At 39.2% G+C, this 25176-nt stretch overlaps 1 protein-coding gene across 1 annotated transcript in view; it reads left to right on the top strand.

Moving 5' to 3' along the window:
* Nucleotides 1–25176, top strand: part of LOC128659728 (aldehyde oxidase 1-like) — a 561780-nt gene that overhangs the window by 294124 nt on the left and 242480 nt on the right. Inside the window, 1 exon segment of the mRNA XM_053713310.1 lies at nucleotides 23143–23370. Within this exon segment, the coding sequence (XP_053569285.1) occupies nucleotides 23143–23370 (228 nt within the window).

The following is a 25176-nucleotide window of genomic DNA, read 5'->3' as shown; positions in this document are numbered from 1 at the left end:
GGGGTGATTTGAAGCAGGCTGTCCATGCTTGGAAACCATCAAACCTAACTGAACTGGAGATGTTTTACAAGGAGGAATGGTCCAAAATACCTTCATCCAGAATCCAGACACTCATTACAGGCTATAGGAAGCATCTAGAAGCTAAGTGAAATATTAATCTGTATGAGATATGTATACTTTTACAGTGTTCTCACCACTTACCTGACAAAGAGTAACATTGTCGGCAAATAATACAATTCAATTATCTTGGGTGCCAAAAGGGACCCCAGATATCTGCGGAGAGTTCCGAACAGCCTGGGCAAAGGCTTTCATCCATTACTAAGGCAAATATAATAGAAGAGAGGGGGCATCTCTGCCTCATGCCATTAGAGATTGTTATATCTGGAGAACAGAATCCTGTGCCTCTAACCTTTGCATATGCTGAAGAATAAAGGATTTGGATAGCAGAAATAAACAGTGCTGGAAAAACCAGAAGCCGTCAAGACTTCCGAAAGATACTCCCATCTGACCAAAACAGAAATGTATTTTAACCTGTCCGTTATGTCGTAAATATAAATTTAATTTTCACAATTTATGTATTGTGATCCCCCATTTGAATAACCCACGAGCCGCAACTGCTTTCAACTGAATAGAGAAAAAGTAAGGAGGTCCATAACTGAATAGAGAAGCAGTAAGGAGGTCCATACTGACTTCTTTACATATAGCTCTTATATACTACTTAAGCATGAATATCCATACATCTCTTCCTCATTTTCTGCTAGGACACACAACTGGAAAATACAGAGGTCTGTAATCACTACACATCTTCTTTTTGATATGATAGGGTACTAAAAATGTTCTTCTACTATGATTGAATAGTAAGGATCTCAATATACTGTTGATATGGTCAATTTCTATTTCCCCAAAGCCTTTAATTAACTACCACAAGAGAAATCATTGCACAAACTCAAGTAAATCTAAAATGATTATCTTATAAAAGCGGATGGGAAGTGCTAAAAGCAAGGGTTAAATGAGATATGGCAATGTCTGATTTTATAAAACACAAGTTACGCAATATATAAAATACACATAAATATCATCAAAACAAAGTTCATCGGATAACACACTGTCCAGAGATGACAACTCTGTAAAATCCAGATAATGCGTCTTCCAAGGAGTGATAACAGCCAGGCTGACCCGGGAAATCTTACCGGACCTCTTAAGTGCTGCAAGATGAATTTAGACCTTAGTACTGATCACCATAGCTGCAAGAAGATCTTTACTGAGTTGCTGGGCTATTTTGATACGGCTCTCCATGTAGTCTCTGCATCTTCCAATTTCAAAGTAGTCCATTAAAGTTCACAAATAGTATTGATGCCATTTTGACAGATATTATGCTACGCATTTCGGCGCTATCCTTGTGCCTTTATCAAGATGTATTACTGTTAGACAAGTTTACTATTGAACTACAACACACTGAAAATCTGGTAACTGGTATTGACACTCTGTTCCCTTAAGAAATTGGAGATCTGCTATTAAGAGGCGGAGTTCTGTGGGATATATAAATCAAGGCTGCTTGTCTAACAGCCTTGATAAAGGCGCAAGGATAGCGCCAAAATGCGTAGCATAATATCTGTCAAGACGGCAGCAATACTATTTGTGAGCGTTCATGGACTACTTTGAACCTTGGCGTATACAGAGGAGAGGAATCGTGAATCCAGTAACCTGATTGGTGCTAGAGATGGGAAGTTCGGTTCTTCTGGGTGAATTGGTTCATTTCGGACGGTTCGATTAACTGAACCGGTTCATGAACCGATTCACCAGTTAACCTACTGAACATGAGGCAGAGCCGCAGATTTGCTGGCTTTTATGGACGCTCCGATTGCTGATCCGTTCCCTGCTGATTCATTCATGAATCATGAGTCACTGACTGTGAGTGTGTGACAGTCCGACTCCTGAATCCTGGGACTACAAGCTATATATCTCTATATCTAAGCTAACTTTTACTTAGCTACAGCTACAAATATATATATATATATATATATATATATATTTGTAGCTGTGTTGCTAATTAAAATTTATCTTAGATATAGAGGTATATAGCTTCACAGATTAGAGGAAGAAAGACAAATATATATATATATATATATATATATATATAAACATGGGATACTGAATCCGGTTTGGGGTGGGCATATACATATATATATATTCAGAAATAAAGGGAAAATATATGCTATAAACACAAACACACACACACATATATATATATATATATATATATATATATATATATATATATATAAGAAAATATAGGAAAAAATAGCTGATCTTTAATGCGATTGAAAATGTGATTAAACAAGCATTTTTTTGTGTATAGTATAAATACTGGCTAAAATATGTTCCTTCAGAATAAGAATGTACATAAAAAAACTATCCAGCGTGTACCCCCTAAAAACCACCTCAAGCCCTCTCCAATTTGAAGGCAGGAGTCTATTAAGAACGTTGTGATCTTATATTTGAATCAGTGAACTGTTAACTGAACGATTCATTGCAAAGGAGTTAGTTAACAGCTCACTAATTCAATAGCACTGGTAATATGATCCTAGAGTGAGGATAATTCTGCTGTGTGATTCATTGCAAAGGAGGAGTTAGCAGAACTCACTCTAGGATCTATTACCAGTGCTGCTGCAGACTCAGGAAGTGAACTGTTTCTAACGAATCAGTTCAGTCTGGTGAACTGATTCACACAGTTCACTGAAAAGAACCAGTTCAAAAGAACGATTCGTTCATGAACTGGACATCACTAATTGGTGTTTGCTAGACACGTGATACAGGAAATACGTGTGAGAGCATACGGAGTCAAGATGCTGCGAAATTGGAAGACGCCGAGACTGCACGGAGAGCCATATCAAAATAGCCCAGCAATTTGGTAAAGATCTTCTTGCAGCTATGGTGATACAGCCCCTACCTTTTCCTTCTGTTTAATTATTATGTCTTTATTCTTTTTCAAAGTCTGTACTGCGATTTGAGCTTTTTTTTTTTTTTTTTTAATAATTTTTATTTTTTTGTCTCTTTTTATAAGATTATCCACTTCTTTTTGTACCAGATTAGCATAGGTAGCTATACTGTGTGTTGTGGCTGGCATAAATTTACTTTTTGTGGAGACTCCATACTTCTTTGTGTCTCTAAACCTAATATAGTCTACTGTGTTTTGTGCTGTTTTCTCTTGAAATAAACCTGATCTCATAGCAAAGTGTACTTTTAATTTTAACTTTCTAAAAAATCTTTGTAAATTTTGATGGATCAAAAAATCATCATACTCATCATGCAAACAAAAAGACAAATCTCTATTCAAAACATCAAATTTATGTTCTTTTAAAGTGTAATCAGAAATATTGTGTATCAAACCTGTGCAAATATCATTACTATTTTCTGTGCCTATAATATCATTTTTTTTTTGTGCGTCGTGAATATTATCTCTTTTTAGCACAGTCATATCTGAATGATACAATTCAGATTGGTTGTCCCCATTAGTATTCAAAATCTCATTGCCCTCAAGTTGATTTCTGGTCAAATTTCCATAGTCCATGGATAATCTTTTTTCAGGTTCATCATATATATGAGTCATATGCCCATCCATTGATATGTAAATACAGTTATTAACGACTGCCCATTTTTATCTGTGGCCATAGAATTAATTACGGTCCTATCAAATAATGTATTTTCATTATTATTTTTACTATCCAAAGGAGATATCTTCTCAGTTATGTGCATATCAGTGTATCCCTCTGAGTTTTGTGCAGACTCTATATGTTTTAATGTATCCATTGCCATGGCTGGATTTATACAGTCTGTATCTTTTTGGTTTTAGATCCATATACCTTGAAATCCCTGTAAGGTAGTTTTCCATGTGAGTCAAGGTTGCTCCAGCTAGACGGCTCCCATATCAGTGGAGCTGGATTCAGCATCTAGCGATAGTATCTGCGTTGGTTCCCACATGACCTGTGTGGATGGTGTCGCTCTGGATAGTACATCATGTTCAGGACACCTCTTCCTATGCTTGCGGCCGGCGTGGTTTGTTCTATAGCTGAGTCCTCTGTTAAAAAACTTGTTGAGGACTCAGAACCTGCTATTACCTCTATGTATTTCATCCTGAGCCCGGAGTTTCCTTCCTCTTCGCCTTTGATCACGTGGCTCCATATTGTTAGCTCCTGCATTATTGGAACCCTGGCGCCATACATAGATCATCCCAAGTGAGTAATCTTGTTCATCTCTTATTAATTTGGAACGTTTACAAACCTCCAATTGTTTTCTATATTCAGCCACAGACTTTTCCACATTTGTCACCAGCTTTTAATAGTCTTCAAGTGGCAGGTTCAGTATTAGTTGTTCTTTCTGTTTATTAATGGTCTCTTTGTATTTATTGATCTTCTCTGAGCATATTCACCTGTCCATGTTATGATGTCAAAACATATGTTATGAATGCTTTCAAATTTTTTGCAATAATCTTTGCGGTCAGCAAACTATGTTGGACAAGTTGACATTCGCATTTTGTGATATTCAGCTAATGTTATAGCATGCAGCTCTAAGATCATTTTCCTTTTGCTGTCTTTCTCAAAAAGCCTGCCTGTTGCCTCAGCAGGTGCAATCTTTAAAAAGTCACAATTACCTGATAATGTGGCATAAGCCTGTTGTGCAGTCTCCTTGTCATAACTGAAAACTGTGGGCTCCATTTCCACCATCATCTCTTGTGGTTTATCATCAGCTATCTTTGAAAGTTAGTAGTATGCAGGTAATTCCAAAGGCTTATTCCTGTATTAAATCCACAAAACTGGAAAAACAGCACACTTGCTTGAAAGGGGAACGGAAGGACTAGCAAGGTCAAATTCAAATAGGAAATCAATATAATTCCAGAATGTTAAAAGATCTTTATTTCTCTAGTTATAGTCCAACAAACATAGCACAACATTTCAGACCTGCAATAATAGGCCGACCCGACGAATGGTGATAAATTTAGGATTAGGGACTTTTTAACTTGCAGGTCCTCTTTTGTCATATATATAATTAAGAGTCCATGTGGTTTGATCTTTATTGGTGAGACCTGTAGGGAGGTAAGAGAGAGGATAACAGAACATAAATCAAACATCAGGAGAATAGATAAAGAAGCGCCTGTTTCCTCACACTTTCTCTATGGGTCACAATATAAGCCAGTTGAGGTTTCAAGTTATTAAACATGTAATAAGACCAAGGAGAGGAGGTGACAGTGAAAATCTGCTAAAGAGAGAGATGTTTTGGATACATAAATTAGAATCTTTAATATCTAAAGGCATGAACAGGGACTTTGATTGGTTATTGTTACTATAATAAACCTGACTCTATTTTTAGATTGTGCAATATTCTCCTAACTAAATATAAACATACAGGTTTTTATTATTGTTTTTACTTGTTTTCTTGAATACAGTTTTTAATGTATATTCTATGATATAAATAAGAAAGTTGTTTAGAAATAATGCTGCTTTTTGACCACATGATGGCGATGTAACATAGACTAAGACTGTTTTACATATGTAACATATTTAACAGGCAAGGGTATATAAGATAGATACCTGTGTGTAATCAAAGACACATAAATAGGGGCCTATTGCAGGTCTTAAACATTGTGCTATGTTTGATGGATCCCAACTAAAGAAATGTAAGTCTTTCAACATTCTGGAGGCTGGAATTATATTGATTTAATATTTGAATTGGACCTGGCTAGTCCTTTGTTCTGTGCTGTTTTTCCAGTTTTGTGGATTTAATACAACAATATCTCAAACCGGAACTCAAGTTTAGACTAAGCAACAGATAAGGGTAAGAGAGTGATATGACCAAATATAGAGCTAGATTACGAGTGTTGTGCTAACTGCTGCACGCGAGTGAAAAGGGGTTTATCGAGGCTGTTTGCACACGTCGGGTTGTATTACAAGTTGAATGTAAACGCAATCATTTTAGCACAATTGAAGTTAATGCACGTCAGAATAGCTTGTCCTCAGAGCTCTGGTTACCTTTTTCGTAGAGAAAGTCTTACAAAACACATCAAAAATAAATTACAAACTACACGTACATACACAATAACACCATCTAATAAACATTATTGTTAGCAAAAAAAGTCAGGCAAAGGGCTTTAACATAGAAATACATACATATACATGTCTAAATATGTATATTTATATACTATATATATATATATATATATATATATATTTACATAGACATTTATGTATTAATATGTGAATATATGTATTTACATACATATATTCACATATAAACACATAAATACATATATATTGGAGGCCTTTGCAGTTAAGTAGATGAAAACATGTAAAAGCATATTTATGCAAAATTCATATTTAATAATTGTTTTAACTATGTTTTTACTGTAAATATTTCACATTCCATTTTTTTTGCACATAGCAGAATATGTTCTAAGTATTTATAAATCGATATTCCTGTATGTGTGTGTGTATCTATATATAATGGTGTGTGCATATACATGGCTAGATTTGGAGTTTTGTCGGTAACGATCCGAAAAACTAACGCCGGCTTTTTTCTGGCCGCACCATAAAAATAACTCTGGTATTGAGAGTCCACATAAAGGCTGCGTTAGGCTCCAAAAAAGAAGCGTAGAGCATTTTTAACGCAGCTTCAACTCTCAATACCAGAGTTGCTTACGCAAGCGGCCAGCCTCAAAAACGTGCTCGTGCACGATTCTCCCATAGGAAACAATGGGGCTGTTTGAGCTGAAAAAAAACCTAACACCTGCAAAAAAGCTGCGTTCAGCTCTTAACGCAGCCCCATTGTTTGCTATGGGGAAACACTTCCTACGTCTGCACCTAACACTCTAACATGTACCCCGAGTCTAAACACCCCTAACCTTACACTTATTAACCCCTAATCTGCCGCCCCCGCTATCGCTGACCCCTGCATTTTATTTTTAACCCCTAATCTGCCGCTCCGTAAACCGCCGCTACTTACATTATACCTATGTACCCCTAATGTGCTGCCCCTAACACCGCCGACCCCTATATTATATTTATTAACCCCTAATCTGCCCCCCTCAACGTCGCCTCCACCTGCCTACACTTATTAACCCCTAATCTGCCGAGCGGACCTCACCGCTATTATAATAAAGTTATTAACCCCTAATCCGCCTCACTAACCCTATAATAAATAGTATTAACCCCTAATCTGCCCTCCCTAACATCGCCGACACCTAACTTCAATTATTAACCCCTAATCTGCCGACCGGAGCTCACCGCTATTCTAATAAATGGATTAACCCCTAAAGCTAAGTCTAACCCTAACACTAACACCCCCCTAAATTAAATATAATTTTAATCTAACGAAATTAATTAACTCTTATTCCTATTTAAAGCTAAATACTTACCTGTAAAATAAACCCTAATATAGCTACAATATAAATTATAATTACATTGTAGCTATTTTAGGATTAATATTTATTTTACAGGCAACTTTGTAATTATTTTAACCAGGTACAATAGCTATTAAATAGTTAAGAACTATTTAATAGTTACCTAGTTAAAATAATTACAAAATTACCTGTAAAATAAATCCTAACCTAAGTTACAATTAAACCTAACACTATACTATCATTAAATTAATTAAATAAAATACCTACAATTACCTACAATTAAATCTAACACTACACTATCAATACATTAATTAAATACAATATCTACAAATAACTACAATGAAATAAACTAACTAAAGTACAAAAAATAAAAAAGAACTAAGTTACAAAAAATAAAAAAATATCTACAAACATAAGAAAAATATTACAACAATTTTAAACTAATTACACCTACTCTAAGCCCCCTAATAAAACAACAAAGCCCCCCAAAATAAAAAATGCCCTACCCTATTCTAAATTACTAAAGTTAAAAGCTCTTTTACCTGTTCCGATCAGCCAATAGAATGCAAGCTCAATCTGATTGGCTGATTGGATCAGCCAATCGGATTGAACTTGATTCTGATTGGCTGATTCCATCAGCCAATCAGAATATTCCTACCTTAATTCCGATTGGCTGATAGAATCCTATCAGCCAATCGGAATTCGAGGGACGCCATCTTGGATGACGTCCCTTAAAGGAACCGTCATTCTTCAGTTGGACGTCGCCGGAAGAAGATGGGTCCGCGGTGGAGGTCTTCAGGATGGAGCCGGTCGTCATCGGATGAAGATAGAAGATGCCGCTTGGATCAAGATGGTTGCCGGTCCGGATCGCCTCTTCTTCCCGGATAGGATGAAGACTTTGGAGCCTCTTCTGGACCTCTTCAGCCACCGGATGATGGATCGCCAACCCCCGCTTGGGTTGGATGAAGATTTTGGAGGCAGGACGGATCGGTGATACCTGGTGAGGTGAAGACAAGGTAGGATGATCTTCAGGGGCTTAGTGTTAGGTTTATTTAAGGGGGGTTTGGGTTAGATTAGGGGTATGTGGGTGGTGGGTTGTAATGTTGGGGGGGGGTATTGTATGGTTTTTTTTTACAGGCAAAAGAGCTGAACTTCTTGGGGCATGCCCCGCAAAGGGCCCTGTTCAGGGCTGGTAAGGTAAAAGAGCTTTTAACTTTAGTAATTTAGAATAGGGTAGGGCATTTTTTATTTTGGGGGGCTTTGTTGTTTTATTAGGGGGCTTAGAGTAGGTGTAATTAGTTTTAAATTGTTGTAATATTTTTCTTATGTTTGTAAATATTTTTTTATTTTTTGTAACTTAGTTCTTTTTTATTTTTTGTACTTTAGCTAGTTTATTTAATTGTATTTATTTGTAGGAATTGTATTTAATTAATTTATTGATAGTGTAGTGTTAGGTTAATTGTAGGTAATTGTAGGTAGTTTATTAATTAATTTATTGATAGTGTAGTGTTAGGTTTAATTGTAACTTAGGTTAGTATTTATTTTACAGGTAATTTTGTAATTATTTTAACTATTTTAGCTATTAAATAGTTCTTAACTATTTAATAGCTATTGTACCTGGTTAAAATAAATACAAAGTTACCTGTAAAATAAATATTAATCCTAAAATAGCTATAATATAATTATAATTTATATTGTAGCTATATTAGGATTTATTTTACAGGTAAGTATTTAGCTTTAAATAGGAATCATTTATTTAATAAGAGTTAATTAATTTCGTTAGATGTAAATTATATTTAACTTAGGGGGGTGTTAGTGTTAGGGTTAGACTTAGCTTTAGGGGTTAATACATTTATTAGAATAGCGGTGAGCTCCGGTCGGCAGATTAGGGGTTAATAAGTGTAGGTAGGTGGAGGCGACGTTGTGGGGGGCAGATTAGGGGTTAATAAATATAATATAGGGGTCGGCGGTGTTATGGGCAGCAGATTAGGGGTACATAAGGATAACGTAGGTGGCGGCGCTTTGGGTTCGGCAGATTAGGGGTTAATTATTGTAGGTAGCTGGCTGCGACGTTGTGGGGGGCAGATTAGGGGTTAATAAATATAATATAGGGGTCGGCGGTGTTAGGGGCAGCAGATTAGGGGTACATAAGGATAACGTAGGTGGCGGCGCTTTGCGGTCGGCAGATTAGGGGTTAATAAGTGTAGGTAGGTGGAGGCGACGTTGTGGGGGGCAGGTTAGGGGTTAATAAATATAATACAGGGGTCGGCGGTGTTAGGGGCAGCAGATTAGGGGTACATAAGGATAACGTAGTTGGCGGTCGGCAGATTAGGGGTTAAAAAAAATTAATCGAGTGGCGGCGATGTGGGGGGACCTCGGTTTAGGGGTACATAGGTAGTTTATGGGTGTTAGTGTAGTTTAGAGTACAGTAGTTAAGAGCTTTATAAACCGGCGTTAGCCCAGAAAGCTCTTAACTACTGACTTTTTTCCTGCGGCTGGAGTTTTGTCGTTAGATGTCTAACGCTCACTTCAGAAACGACTCTAAATACCGGAGTCAGAAAGATCCCATTGAAAAGATAGGATACGCAATTTACGTAAGGGGATCTGCGGTATGGAAAAGTCGCGGCTGAAAAGTGAGCGTTAGACCCTATTTTGAGTGACTCCAAATACCGGAGGTAGCCTAAAACCAGCGTTAGGAGCCTCTAACGCTGGTTTTCACGGCTAACGCCAAACTCCAAATCTAGGTCACAGTGTATATATATATGTGTGTATATATATATATATATATATATATATATATATATATATAAATGTGAAATATTCATATTTTCATGTTAGCTTATCGCAGTTGTGATTATGCAATCGTGTGGGGGGAGTTCACCACTTTTTTGCTCCATTTACTTCAATGGAGGAATAGGTTATTGTGCATGCAATATTCTAAGTTCAGCTTTTTACGTGTCAGGTTAGTGAGGGAGCGAAAACAGTTTAGTTTCAACTTCTAGTGCAGTTAACACTCCACTTGTAATCTGGCCCTTAGTGATTAAACTCTGTCTTCAATCAGTAACCTATAATGCAAAATAAACTAATCAATATCAAAATACAAACTAAGAAAGTATGCAGATTCAGTGTATATGACTATACCTTTAAATAATTTTGGTCACATAATCCAAACAAAAAAAAGTTCTGCACAGGTAACAGAAATGGCTAAATATACAAATAAACAAACTACAGGACTGAAAATAGAAAATAGTAGTAACAATTCCTGAAGTGCAAATCTCACAAAATGGAGGACAATTGTTGCAGGAGAACTTGCTCACAGAGAACAGTATAAAATCAATAAACAGAAGCTTAGTCAGTAACAAAAAGACACAAATAAAGTAATCAGGGAAGCCAAAGTAAAAACCAGGGGGCCAATTTATCATAGTGCGAGCGGACATGATACAATGTAGTGTATCATGTCCGCCGCACATTGATAAATGCCGACAGCATGCGCTAGCAGGGGGTGTCAATCAACTTAATCGTATTCGATTGGGTTGATTTCTGTCCGCGGCCTCAGAGCAGACGGGCAAGTTAAGAGCAGCGGTCTTTAGACCGCTGCTTCATAACTTCTGTTTCCGGCAAGCCTGAAGGCTCACGCGGAAACAGTGATAATTCGGCCCCAGGTGTCAAAATAGAAATACAAGTGTTAAAATAGAAATACAAAGTGCCAGAGTATCAAATGTCTCAATACACAAGCAGCCACATACTGCACAACCAATAGAATAACAGGATACTACAAGTAAGGCTAATTAGAACATGGAAGGCCTTCTTAAAGGCACAGTACACCTTAATACGGCAAGCACAGCAAAGAACACTTTTATTAAACTGGAAAGGGCTGAAAAGCTATTTGTGATGCTCTGAGATTCCAGCAAACCACAATGAAAGCCATTGGGGCCTATCTATCAAGCTCCGAATGGAGCTTGATGCCCCGCGTTTCTGGCGAGCCTGCAGGCTCGCCAGAAACAGCAGTTATGAAGCAGCGGTCACAAAGACCGCTGCTCCATAACTTGTCCGCCTGCTCTGAGCAGGTGGACAGACATCGCCACACCGATTGGCCATGAGTCTGCAGGGGGCGGCGTTGCACCGATTGGCCGCAAGTCTGCAGGGGGCGGCGTTGCACCAGCAGCTCTTGTGAGCTGCTGGTGCAATGCTGAATACGGAGAGTGTATTGCTCTCCGTATTCAGCGAGGTCTGGTGGACCTGATCTGCACTGTTGGATCAGGTCCGCCAGACTTTCATAAATAGGGGCCATTATCTCCACATGGCAAAAACATGGAACAGTCAAAGTGTCCGAGCTACAAAAATTCCTCCAAAGGGCAACATCAATTCAGAGAGTCACAAAAGCCCCCAAGACAACAATAAGAAATAGACTGGATAAAAATAGAATTTATAGAAGAATTGCAGGCCACAAACCCCTGCTAACTAAAATAAATATTTGTGATTATTTCACACTGTTAAAAAAAAGCACATTGATGACTCCCAAGCCTTTTAGGATAATGTTCTGTGGACATAAAATGTAATGTTGACATACAAGTCAAATGTGGAACATTTTGGAAAATAAGGATTCCATTATGGCTGGAGTAATGCAAACACAGCACTTCACAAACAGATCATACCTACAGTCAAACATGGTGGTGGTATTGTCATAGTGCGAGGATGCTTTGCTGCCTAAGGGCATGGATATCTTGCCATCCTTGAAGGAACCATAAATTCTGCTCTCAATAAGAAAATTAAGCTAAAACATAAATATATAGCAGGACAATGATCCAAACCCCAAGAGTGAGTCCACCTCAGAATGGCTCAAATTAACAAATCATCGGCCAGATTACGAGTTTTGCATTATGAGCTATGCGGTGCTACCGTGCAGTTTTTTCTCACCGCTCACTTACCTGCATCACTGGTATTAAAGGTTTTTACAAACCCTGCATTAAAAGGGAAGAAGTGAGCGTAGAACAAAATTGAGCTCTATATCGCACTTCAATACCAGCGCTGCTTAAGTGAACGGTGAGCTGGTCGTACGTGCTCATGCACAATTTCCCCATAGACATCAATGGGGAGAGCCGGCTGAAAAAAAGCCTAACACCTGCAATAAAGCAGCGTAAAGCTCCGTAATGCAGCCCCATAGATTCCTATGGGGAAACACATTTTATGTTTACACCTAACACCCTAACATGAACCCCGAGTCTAAACACCCCTAATATTACACTTATTAACCCCTAATCTGTCGCCCCGACATCGCCGACACCTACATTATTCTTATTAAAACCTAACCTGCCGCTCCGGACACCACCACCACCTACATTTTACTTATTAACCCCTAATCTGCTGCCCCCAACATCGCCGACACCTACATTATATTTATTAACTTGCATACAAAGAGAGAAGCGCTCTACCAGGAACGAACAACAGCTCAGTGGCTTGTTCTATGGCGATTTACCACCCGGAAGCAGCCTCTTTTAGACCAGTGTGCTTTTCACAGAAGAAAACTTTCCTGAAGTATATCAGTCTGATCCTGCCAAGTAAGGTCAGTCCAGCCCCGAAATACCAGGCAATTCTCCTCTGAGCAAGGAACATGACAACCCCAGACGATCGTTTCGGCCTCCTATGGGCCTCGTCAGTGAGGTGCAGCCACATTCCTCTAAGCACACTGGGCAAGGAGTCCACGTCTGGTTTCCCCATCACCCATAGGGAGACTTCCCCAGGGTCATAATAATTTTCATACAAAGAGAGAAGCGCTCAACCAGGAACGAACAACAGCTCAGTGGCTTGTTCTATGGCGATTTACCACCCGGAAGCAGCCTCTTTTAGACCAGTGTGCTTTTCACAGAAGAAAACTTTCCTGAAGTATATCAGTCTGATCCTGCCAAGTAAGGTCAGTCCAGCCCCGAAATACCAGGCAATTCTCCTCTGAGCAAGGAACATGACAACCCCAGACGATCGTTTCGGCCTCCTATGGGCCTCGTCAGTGAGGTGCAGCCACATTCCTCTAAGCACACTGGGCAAGGAGTCCACGTCAAGTATATATTTATTAACCCCTAATCTCCCGCCCCCAATGTCGCCGCAACCTACCTACACTTATTAACCCCTAAGCTGCCGCCCCCAACGTCGCCGCCACTATATTAAATGTATTAACCCCTAAATCTAAGTCTAACCCTAACACCCCCTAACTTAAATATAATTTAAATAAATCTAAATAAAATTACTAGAATTCACTAAATTATTCCTATTTGAAACTAAATACTTACCTATAAAATAAACCCTAAGCTAGCTACAATATAACTAATAGTTACATTGTAGCTATCTTAGGGTTTATTTTTATTTTACAGGCAAGTTTGTATTTATTTTAACTAGGTAGAGTAGTTATTAAATAGTTATTAACTATTTAATAACTACCTAGCTAAAATAAATACAAATTGACCAGTAAAATAAAACCTAACCTAAGTTACAATAACACCTAACACTACACTACAATTAAATAAATTAACTAAATTAAATACAATTAAATAAATTAAATTAGCTAAATCACAAAAAATAAACACTAAATTACAGAAAAACAAAAACAAATTACAGATCTTTAAATTAATTACACCTAATCTAATAGCCCTATCAAAATAAAAAAGCCCCCCCAAAATAAAAAAAACCCTAACCTAAACTAAACTATCAATAGCCCTTAAAAGGGCCTTTTGTGGGGCTTTGCCCCAAAGAAATCAGCTCTTTTACCTGTAAAAAAAAATACAAACAACCCCCCAACAGTAAAACCCACCACCCACACAACCAGTCCCCCAAATAAAAGCCTAACTAAAAAACCTAAGCACCCCATTGACCTGAAAAGGGCATTTGGATAGGCATTGCCCTTAAAAGGGCATTTAGCTCTATTGCAGGCCCAAAGCCCTAACCTAAAAAATAAACCCACCCAATACACCCTTAAAAAAATCCTAACACTAACCCCCGAAGATTCACTTACAGTCTTCATCCAAGAGACAAGATGTCCTCAAGAAAGCCGGCAGAAGTGGTCCTACAGATGGGCAGAAGTGGTCCTCCAGATGGGCAGAAGTCTTCATCCAGACGGCATCTTCTATCTTCATCCTTCCGACGCGGAGCAGCTCCATCTTCAAGACATCCGGCGCGGAGCATCCTCTTCAAACGACGTCTTCTTCGGAATGAATATCACTTTAAGTGACGTCATCCAAGATGACGTCCCTTAGATTCCGATTGGCTGATAGAATTCTATCAGCCAATCGGAATTAAGGTAGAAAAAATCCTATTGGCTGATGCAATCAGCCAATAGGATTGAACTTCAATCCTATTGGCTGATCCAGTCAGCCAATAGGATTGAGCTCGCATTCTATTGGCTGATTGGAACAGCAAATAGAATGCCAGCTTAATCCTATTGGCTGATTGCATCAGCCAATAGGATTTTTTCTACCTTAATTTCCGATCGGCTGATAGAATTCTATCAGCCAATCGGAATCTAAGGGACACCATCTTGGATGACGTCACTTAAAGTGATATTCATTCCAAAGAAGACGTCGTTTGAAGAGGATGCTCCGCGCCGGATGTTTTGAAAATGGAGCTGCTCCGCGTCGGAAGGATGACGATAGAAGATGCCGTCTGGATGAAGACTTCTGCCTGTATGGAGGACCACTTTTGCCCGTCTGGAGGACCACTTCTGCCAGCTCCCTTGAGGACATCTTGCCGCTTGGATGAAGACTTCTGCCGATAAGTGAATCTTCGGGGGTTAGTGTCAGGATTTTTTTTTAAGGGTGTATTGGGTGGGTTTATTTTTTAAGTTAGGGCTTTGGGCCTGCAATAGAGCTAAATGCCCTTTTAAGGGCAATGCCCATCCAAATGCCCTTTCTCCAACATTGGTGTGTCCGGTCCACGGTGTCAACCATTACTTGTGGGATATTCTCCTCCCCCACAGGGAAAGGCAAGGAGAGCACACAGCAAGAGCTGTCCATATAGTCCCTCCCAGGCTCCGCCCCCCCAGTCATTCTCCTTGCCGCTCTGAACAAGTAGCATCTCCTCGGGGATGGTGAGGAGTTTGTGGTGTTTAGTTGTAGTTTTTTATTCTTCTATCAAGAGTTTGTTATTTTAAAATAGTGCTGGTATGTACTATTTACTCTGAAACAGAAAGAGATGAAGAGTTCTGTTTAAAAGAGGATTATGATTTTAGCAGACAGTAACTAAAATCAGTTGCTGTTCCCACACAGGACTGTTGAGATGAGATAACTTCAGTTGGGGGGAACAGTTTGCAGACTTTTCTGCTCAAGGTATGACTAGCCATATTTCTAACAAGACTGTGTAATGCTGGAAGGCTGTCATTTTCCCCTCATGGGGATTGGTAAGCCATTTTCTTAGTCTCAAACAGAATAAAGGGCTTATTATGGGCTATAAACTGGTAGACACTTTTAGGGGCTAAATCGATTGCTTTATTTAAGTATTATATGCAGTTTGAAGTTGAATTTCACACTTTTACAACATTGGGGAACGTTTTTTAGCACCAGGCACTTGTTAAGACACCTTCCCAGTCAGGAAGGGCCTTTCTCTGTAGTAGGCAGAGCCTCATTTTCGCGCCATTACTGTGCAGTTACTTTTGAGTTCAGTACATGCAGCTGCATGTGTGAGGGTCTGGAATCCACTAAAAAACGTTCCTAGATGGCTTCATTTGGTATCATATACCCCCCTGGGATTGGTGAAGTTGCAGCAAAGGCTGTGGCTGGGACTGTAAGGGGGTTTAAAATGAAAAAACGGCTCCGGTTTCCACATTTTAAGGGTTAACAGCTTGAAATTTGGGGTGCAATACTTTGAATGTATTAAGACACTGTGGTGAAAATTTGGTAAAGATTGGATAATTCCTTCATAGTTTTTCACATATTCAGTAATAAAGTGTGCCCTGTTTAACATTTAAAGAGACAGTAACGGTTTTGTTTTAAAACGGTTTTTGTGCTTTATTAACCAGTTTAAGCCTGTTTAACATGTCTGTACCTTCAGATAGATCATGTTCTGTATGTATGGTAGCCAATGTGGTTCCCCTTCAAATATAGTGTGATAATTGTGCCATTGCGTCCAAACAAAGTAAGGACAGAACTGTCACAAATTGTAAAGTTGCCCAGGATGATTCCTCAGATGAAGGAAGTAGACATAGTTCTACATCATCTCCTTCTGTGTCTATACCAGTTATGCCCGCGCAGGCGACCCCTAGTACTTCTAGCGCGCCAATGCTTGTTACTATGCAGTAATTGACGGCAGTAATGGATAACTCCATAGCTAATATTTTATCCAAAATGCCAGCATTTCAGAGAAAGCGCGATTGCTCTGTTTTAAACACTGTAGAGCAGGAGGGCGCTGATGATAATTTTTCTGTCATACCCTCACACCAATCTGAAGTGGCAGTGAGGGAGGGTTTGTCAGATGGGGAAATTTCTGATACAGGAAGAATTTCTCAGCAGGCAGAACCTGATGTTGTGACATTTAAATTTAAATTAGAGCATCTCCGCGCATTACTTAAGGAGGTGCTATCTACTCTGGATGATTGTGACAATCTGGTCAACCCAGAAAAATTGTGCAAGATGGACAGTTCCTTGAGGTCCCGGTGCACCCTGATGCTTTTCCAATACCTAAACGGGTGGCGGACATAGTGAATAAGGAGTGGGAGAAGCCAGGCATACCTTTTGTCCCTCCTCCTATATTTAAGAAATTATTCCCTATGGTCGACCCCAGGAAGGACACATGGCAAACAGTCCCTAAGGTCGAGGGGGAGTTTTCTACTCTATCCAAGCGCACGACCATTCCTATTGAGGACAATTGTGCTTTCAAAGATCCTATGGATAAAAAATTGGAGGGTTTGCTTAAAAAGATTTTTGTACAGCAAGGTTACCTCCTTCAACCTATTTTGTGCATTATTCCTGTCACTACAGAGGCGCTCAGTAGGGAGACTCCGTATGAGGAAGTCATGGACAGAATTTACGCACTTAAGTTAGCTAATTCCTTTATTTTAGACGCCGCTTTGCAGTTAGCGAGGTTAGCGGCAAAAAATTCAGGGTTTACAATTGTGGCGCGCAGAGCGCTCTGGCTAAAGTCTTGGTCGGCGGATGTATCTTCCAAGACAAAATTGCTTAATACCCCTTTCAAAGGTAAGACCCCTTTGGGCCAGAATTGAAAGAGATTATTTCAGTCATCACTGGGGGAAAGGGCCATGCCCTCCCACAAGATAAACCTTTCAAGGCTAAGAATAAGTCCAATTTTCGTTCCTTTCGCAATTTCAGGAACGGACCGGCTTCCAACTCGGCAGCCTCTAGACAAGAGGGTAACGCTTCCCAGACTAAACCAGCTTGGAAATCAATGCAAGGCTGGAACAAGGGTAAACAGGCCAAGAAACCTGCTGCTGCTACCAAGACAGCATGAAGAGGTAGCCCCCAATCCAGAACCGGATCTAGTAGGGGGCAGACTCTCTCTCTTTGCTCAGGCTTGGGCAAGAGATGTTCAGGATCCCTGGGCACTAGAAATAGTCTCTCAGGGTTATCTTCTAGAATTCAAGGAACTACCCCCAAGGGGAAGGTTCCACATGTCTCACTTACCTTCAAACCAAGTAAAGAGACAGGCATTCTTACATTGTGTAGAAGACCTGTTAAAGATGGGAGTGATACTCCCAGTTCCAACTGTGGAACAAGGTCAGGGGTTTTACTCAAATCTGTTTGTAGTTCCCAAAAAAAGAGGGAACTTTCAGACCAATTCTGGATTTAAAAATTCTAAACAAATTTCTCAGAGTGCCATCGTTCAAAATGGAAACTATTCGAACGATTTTACCTACAATCCAGGAGGGTCAATTTATGACTACCGTGGATCTAAAGGATGCGTATCTGCATATTCCTATCCACAAAGATCATCATCAGTTCCTAAGGTTCGCCTTTCTGGACAAACATTACCTATTGTGGCTCTCCCATTCGGACTAGCCACTGCTCCAAGGATTTTCACAAAGGTGCTCGGGTCCCTTCTAGCGGTTCTAAGACCCAGGGGCATTGCAGTGGCACCTTACTTGGACGACATCCTAATTCAAGCGTCGTCTCTTTCAAAGACAAAGGCTCACACAGACATTGTTCTAGCCTTTCTCAGATCTCACGGGTGGTAGGTGAACATAGAAAAAAGTTCCCCGTCTCCGTCAAAAAGAGTCCCTTTCTTGGGAACAATAATAGATTCTTTAGAAATGAAGATTTTCCTGACAGATGTCAGAGAGTCAAAGCTTCTAAACGCTTGTCAAGTTCTTCACTCTGTTCTACGGCCTTCCATAGCTCAGTGCATGGAAGTAGTAGGGTTGATGGTTGCAGCAATGGACATAGTTCCTTTTGCGCGAATTCATCTAAGACCATTACAACTGTGCATGCTCAAACAGTGGAATGGGGACTATACAGACTTGTCTCCAGTGATTTAAGTAGATCAGAAGACCAGAGACTCACTCCGTTGGTGGCTGACTCAGGATCACCTGTCCCAGGGAATGAGCTTCCGCAGACCAGAGTGGGTCATTGTCACGACCGACGCCAGTCTATTAGGCTGGGGCGCGGTCTGGGATTCCCTGAAAGCTCAGGGTCTATGGTCTCGGGAAGAGTCTCTTCTCCCGATAAACATCCTGGAACTGAGAGCGATATTCAATGCTCTCCGGGCTTGGCCTCAACTAGCAAAGGCCAGATTCATAAGATTCCAATCAGACAACATGACGACTGTTGCTTACTTCAACCATCAGGGGGGAACAAGGAGTTCCCTGGCGATGAGAGAGGTGACCAAGATCATCAAATGGGCGGAGGATCACTCCTACCACCTGTCTGCGATCCACATCCCAGGAGTGGAAAACTGGGAGGCGGATTATCTGAGTCGTCAGACCTTTCATCCGGGGGAGTGGGAACTCCACCCGGAGGTGTTTGCCCAGTTGACCCAATTATGGGGCATTCCAGACATGGATCTGATGGCATCTCATCAGAACTTCAAGGTTCCTTGCTACGGGTCCAGATCCAGGGATCCCAAGGCGACTCTAGTGGATGCATTAGTGGCGCCTTGGACTTTCAACCTAGCTTATGCGTTTCCACCGTTCCTTCTCATTCCCAGGCTGGTAGCCAGGATCAAACAGGAGAAGGCCTCAGTGATTTTGATAGCTCCTGCTGGTCCACGCAGGACTTGGTATGCAGACCTGGTGAATATGTCATCGGCTCCACCATGGAAGCTACCTTTGAGACAGGATCTTCTAGTACAAGGTCCATTCGAACATCCAAATCTAGTTTCTCTCCAGCTGACTGCTTGGAAATTGAACGCTTGATTTTGTCTAAGCGTGGGTTTTCGGATTCTGTGATAGATACTCTGGTACAAGCCAGAAAACCTGTGACTAGAAAGATTACCATAAAATATGGAAAAGATATATCTGTTGGTGTGAATCCAAGGGATTCTCATGGAGTAAGATTAAAATTCCTAGGATCCTTTCCTTTCTCCAAGAAGGTTTGGATAAGGGATTATCAGCGAGTTCTCTAAAAGGACAGATTTCTGCTTTATCTGTCTTGTTACACAAACGACTGGCAGCTGTGCCAGATGTTCAAGCTTTTGTTCAGGCTTTGGTCAGGATCAAGCCTGTTTACAGACCCTTGACTCCTCCCTGGAGTCTAAATTTGGTTCTTTCAGTTCTTCAAGGGTTTCCGTTTGAACCCTTACATTCCATAGATATCAAGTTGTTATCTTGGAAAGTTCTGTTTTTGGTTGCTATTCTTCTGCTAGAAGAGTTTCTGAATTATCTGCTCTGCAGTGTAATCCGCCCTATCTGGTGTTCCATTCAGATTAGGTTGTTTTGCGTACTAAACCTGGTTTCCTTCCAAAGGTTGTTTCCAACAAGAATATTAACCAGGAAATAGTTGTGCCTTCTTTGTGTCCGAATCCAGTTTCAAAGAAGGAACGCTTGTTACACAATTTAGATGTAGTCCGTGCTTTAAAGTTCTATTTAGAAGCAACAAAGGATTTCAGACAAACGTCTTCTCTGTTTGTAGTTTATTCTGGTAAGAGGAGAGGTCAAAAAAGCTACTGCTACCTCTCTTTCCTTTTGGCTGAAAAGCATCATACGATTGGCTTACGAGACTGCCGGACGGCAGCCTCCTGAACGAATCACAGCTCACTCTACTAGGGCTATGGCTTCCACATGGGCCTTCAAGAACGAGGCTTCTGTTGATCAGATATGTAAGGCAGCGACCTGGTCTTCTCTGCACACTTTGTCCAAATTCTACAAATTTGATACTTTTGCTTCTTCAGAGGCTATTTTTGGGAGAAAGGTTTTGCAAGCCGTGGTGCCTTCTGTTTAGGTAACCTGATTTGCTCCCTCCCTTCATCCGTGTCCTAAAGCTTTGGTATTGATTCCCACAAGTAATGGATGACACCGTGGACCGGACACACCAATGTTGGAGAAAACAGAATTTATGCTTACCTGATAAATTACTTTCTCCAACAGTGTGTCCGGTCCACGGCCCGCCCTGGTTTTTTAATCAGGTTTGAAGAATTTCTTTCTCTATACACTACAGTCACCACGGCACACTATAGTTTCTCCTTTTTTTCTCCTAACCGTCGGTCGAATGACTGGGGGGCGGAGCCTGGGAGGGACTATATGGACAGCTCTTGCTGTGTGCTCTCCTTGCCTTTCCCTGTGGGGGAGGACAATATCCCACAAGTAATGGATGACACCGTGGACCGGACACACCGTTGGAGAAAGTAATTTATCAGGTAAGCATAAATTCTGTTTTTCAGGGCAATGGGGAGCTTAGGTTTTTTTAGTTAGGCTTTTATTTGGGAGGTTGGTTGTGTGGGTGGTGGGTTTTACTGTTTGGGGGGTTGTTTGTATTTTTTTTTACAGGTAAAAGAGCTGATTTCTTTGGGGCAATGCCCCGCAAAAGGCCCTTTTAAGGGCTATTGATAGTTTAGTTTAGGCTAGGGTTTTTTGCTTTATTTTGGGGGGGCTTTTTTATTTTGATAAGGTTATTAGATTAGGTGTAATTAATTTAAAGAGCTGTAATTTGTTTTTTATTTTCTGTAATTTAGTGTTTGTTTGTTTTTGTGATTTAGCTAATTTAATTTAATTTATTTAATTGTATTTAATTTAGTTAATTTATTTAATTGTAGTGTAGTGTTAGGTGTTATTGCAACTTAGGTTAGGTTTAATTTTACAGGTCAATTTGTATTATTTTAGCTAGGTAGTTATTAAATAGTTAATAACTATTTAGTAACTATTCTACCTAGTTAAAATAAATACAAACTTGCCTGTAAAATGAAAATAAACCCTAAAATAGCTACAATGTAACTATTAGTTATATTGTAGCTAGCTTAGGGTTTATTTTATAGGTAAGTATTTAGTTTTAAATAGGAATAATTTAGTTAATTATAGTAATTTTATTTAGATTTATTTAAATTATATTTAAGTTAGGGGTGTTAGGGTTAGGGTTAGACTTAGATTTAGGGGTTAATACATTTAATATAGTGGCGGCGACGTTGAGGGCGGCAGATTAGGGGTTAATAAGTGTAGGTAGGTTGCGGCGACATTGGGGGCAGGAGATTAGGTGTTAATGAATATAATGTAGGTGTCGACGATGTTGGGGGGCAGCAGATTAGGGGTTAATAAGTATAATGTAGGTTGCAGCGATGTCCGGAGCGGAAGATTAGGGGTTAATACGTATAATGTAGGTGGCAGCGATGTTAGGGGCGGCAGATTAGGGGTTAATAATTAACTAGTGTTTGCGAGGTGGGAGTGCAGTAGTTTAGGGGTTAATATATTTATTCTAGTGGCGGCGATGTCCAGAGCGGCAGATTAGGGGTTAAAAATTTTATTATAGTGTTTGTGATGCGGGAGGGCCTCGGTTTAGGGGTTAATAGGTAGTTTATGGGTGTTAGTGTACTTTTTAGCACTTTAGTTATGAGTTTTATGCTACAGCGTTGTAGCGTAAAACTCATAACTACTGACTTTAGGGTGTACCGCTCACTTTTTGGCCTCCCAGGACAGACTCGTAATACCGACGCTATGGAAGTCCCATAGAAAAAAGGGTTTACAATGTTTACGTAAGTCAGTTTGTGGTAAGGCCAAAAAAGTGTGCGGTGCCCGTAAACCTGCAAGACTCGTAATAGCAGCGGTAGTGAAAAAAAAAGCGTTAGGACCTGTTAACGCTGCTTTTTCAGCTTACCGCAAAACTCGTAATCTAGCCGCATGTTTTTTAAGTGGCATAGATTAAGTCCTGGTCGGACCGTAAACCTTTGCTGCAAAGATGAGTGTGACAAAAGTGCTTCAAAGCAATGCGAAAAACTAATCTTCAAGCAAGCGCTTGGTTGCAGTTATTGCTGATAAAGTTGGCTCCGGCGATTATTAAGTTTAAGGGGGGCAATAACTTTCTCACACTGGGCCACTTCACTTGATATAGGATAACCTTTTTCCTTCAATAAATAAAATAATTGAATATTATGTTCACTTTACATTCTCTTTGACCTATATTACATTGTTTAAAAAATAAGCATAAGTGATCTTGCTATAAAATAATACATTGCAGATTTTATTGCCAAACCTCATCTGAAAATTGATATGAACTAAATCTTGTTTTATTTTGGAAACAAAACAGTGAAAACCTGTACATGCTCTATGTATACAGTATATTTTTATTCAGATTTCTGAGATACCATTACTCATTGTCTGGATTCCATTTCAGATTCGAGAGATCAACATGTACAGAAATGTGATTGTAACTCCTTACAAGCAGGAATTTGACACAAGCAATCTAATAAGATGCTGGAACGAATGCCAAGAAAGAGCATGTTACGAGGAAAGGAAGAATGTGATCACTGTGTACAACAAGCAGAATTACTGGACCAAAAGAGGAATTTCCTTAATCCCGTTGAACTTTCCAGTTTCCTACATAATGGCTTATCAGAATCAGGTATGAATTTACTGTTTGTAAAGTGCAAGTGAGCCTATAATATAAGCCCTATTTAAATCATGTATTTGATATAAGCAAAATTAAATACATGGACCTGCTATTCTGAATCACGGGTAACAGCATAAACAATAGAAGTATGGGGCCACACTTCAGCAGACACGTAGATTATTGCAGGAAACAGTACATGCTTCAGGCATATTGTAGTACTATTGCTATTCAAGAAACAAGCGCATTTATCACACTCAGTCTAGTTTGCGCTATATGTAGTTTTCATGCAATGATATCAGCATTTCTTTAGACTCTTCAGCAAGGTTCAAAAGATCCACTGCATGATTGCAAGCATGTTTTGCTATAATAGCTGTCCATATAAGTCATATGCATGAAGAAAAGTAATTACTATTAAAGGGACACTGAACCCAAAATTTTACTTTCGTGATTCAGATAGAGCATGCAATTTTAAGCAACTTTCTAATTTACTCCTATTATCAATTTTTCTTCGTTCTATTGCTATCTTTATTTGAAAAAGAAGGCATCTAAGCTTTTTGTTTGGTTCAGAACTCTGTACAGAACTTTTTGATTGGTGGATGAATTTATCCACCAATCAGCAAGAACAACCCAGGTTGTTCAACAAAAATGGGCCGGCATCTAAACTTAAATTCTTGCATTTCAAATAAAGATACCAAGAGAATGAAGAAAATTTGATAATAGGAGTAAATTAGAAAGTTGCTTAAAATTTCTTGCTCTATCTGAATCACGAAAGAAAAAATTTGGGTTCAGTGTCCCTTTAATAAAAACACGTAAAAGCTTTTATATTTACATGAAAACATTGAAATTTGTATTTTTTTCAATTATTTTACCAAATAATATTTTTACGTATGAAAAAAAGCATGAACTTGCTCTCTGTCTTGCGATAAGAATAATCTTGTGAATCTATTATTATTATAATATGTGTATGGCTAAGTTTTGCATGGGACAATATACTCATGCTGTTTCTTTTGTAATGCACAAATTTGACTAGCGGTTCCCTTTTTTTCATTCAGCTTTCACATTTATTTGTTACTACTCTTGATTTAGATAAGTGCTGAAAGCTCCTTCCTTAAAAAGAAATAACATTTTGCATTTTTTTGCACAGATATTTATCCTTTACTCATATAATAATAACTATAATGATCTATATGAGTGTATTTAAGTGATTTATAATCATAACAGATCTATTCATACTCTTTTGCAGGCTACGTGTAATCCTTCATGTAATATATAATCATCCAGGACATTGATGTTCCACTAGAAGTTTATTTATAGTCATAGCAATTTACATGGCTCTGAAAATAATTATATATAATCCTGCCTGTTCCAAATATAATTGTGAAGTAACCTCAAATGAAATATTGCAAACTAAACTGCATGCAATCATGGCTTTCTTTTCAAGATGAGCAAAGGATAGAAATTGTTCTTTTTTACTAGATTAGCTTAATCACTTCTGCAGTGTCTACTTAAATAGTCCTTTTCATGAAGTAAATTGCATGTTGCATGAAGGGATGGTACTTTGCAATCTTCTTTTACTTCCCCTCCAATAGTTTTTTCTCTAATCTAGTATTTGTTCTTGATAAATAAATTGAAAATGTTTCACAAACATATTTCTGTAGATGGTAAAATATTGTAAGATCTTCGAGTTACATATATGGATGATGGTGACACATGATTAACATCTCTCCTATTGTGTAAATACATTGATGCTGAAAATGCATGTTTGCACCGCTCAACCCTGGGGACTAAATTTTTTATTGGATGATACATACAACTCAT

This window comes from Bombina bombina, chromosome 1 (genome assembly GCF_027579735.1).
Source record: "Bombina bombina isolate aBomBom1 chromosome 1, aBomBom1.pri, whole genome shotgun sequence".
Lineage (NCBI taxonomy): Eukaryota > Metazoa > Chordata > Amphibia > Anura > Bombinatoridae > Bombina > Bombina bombina.
This window is presented reverse-complemented; position numbering and strand designations above follow the sequence as displayed.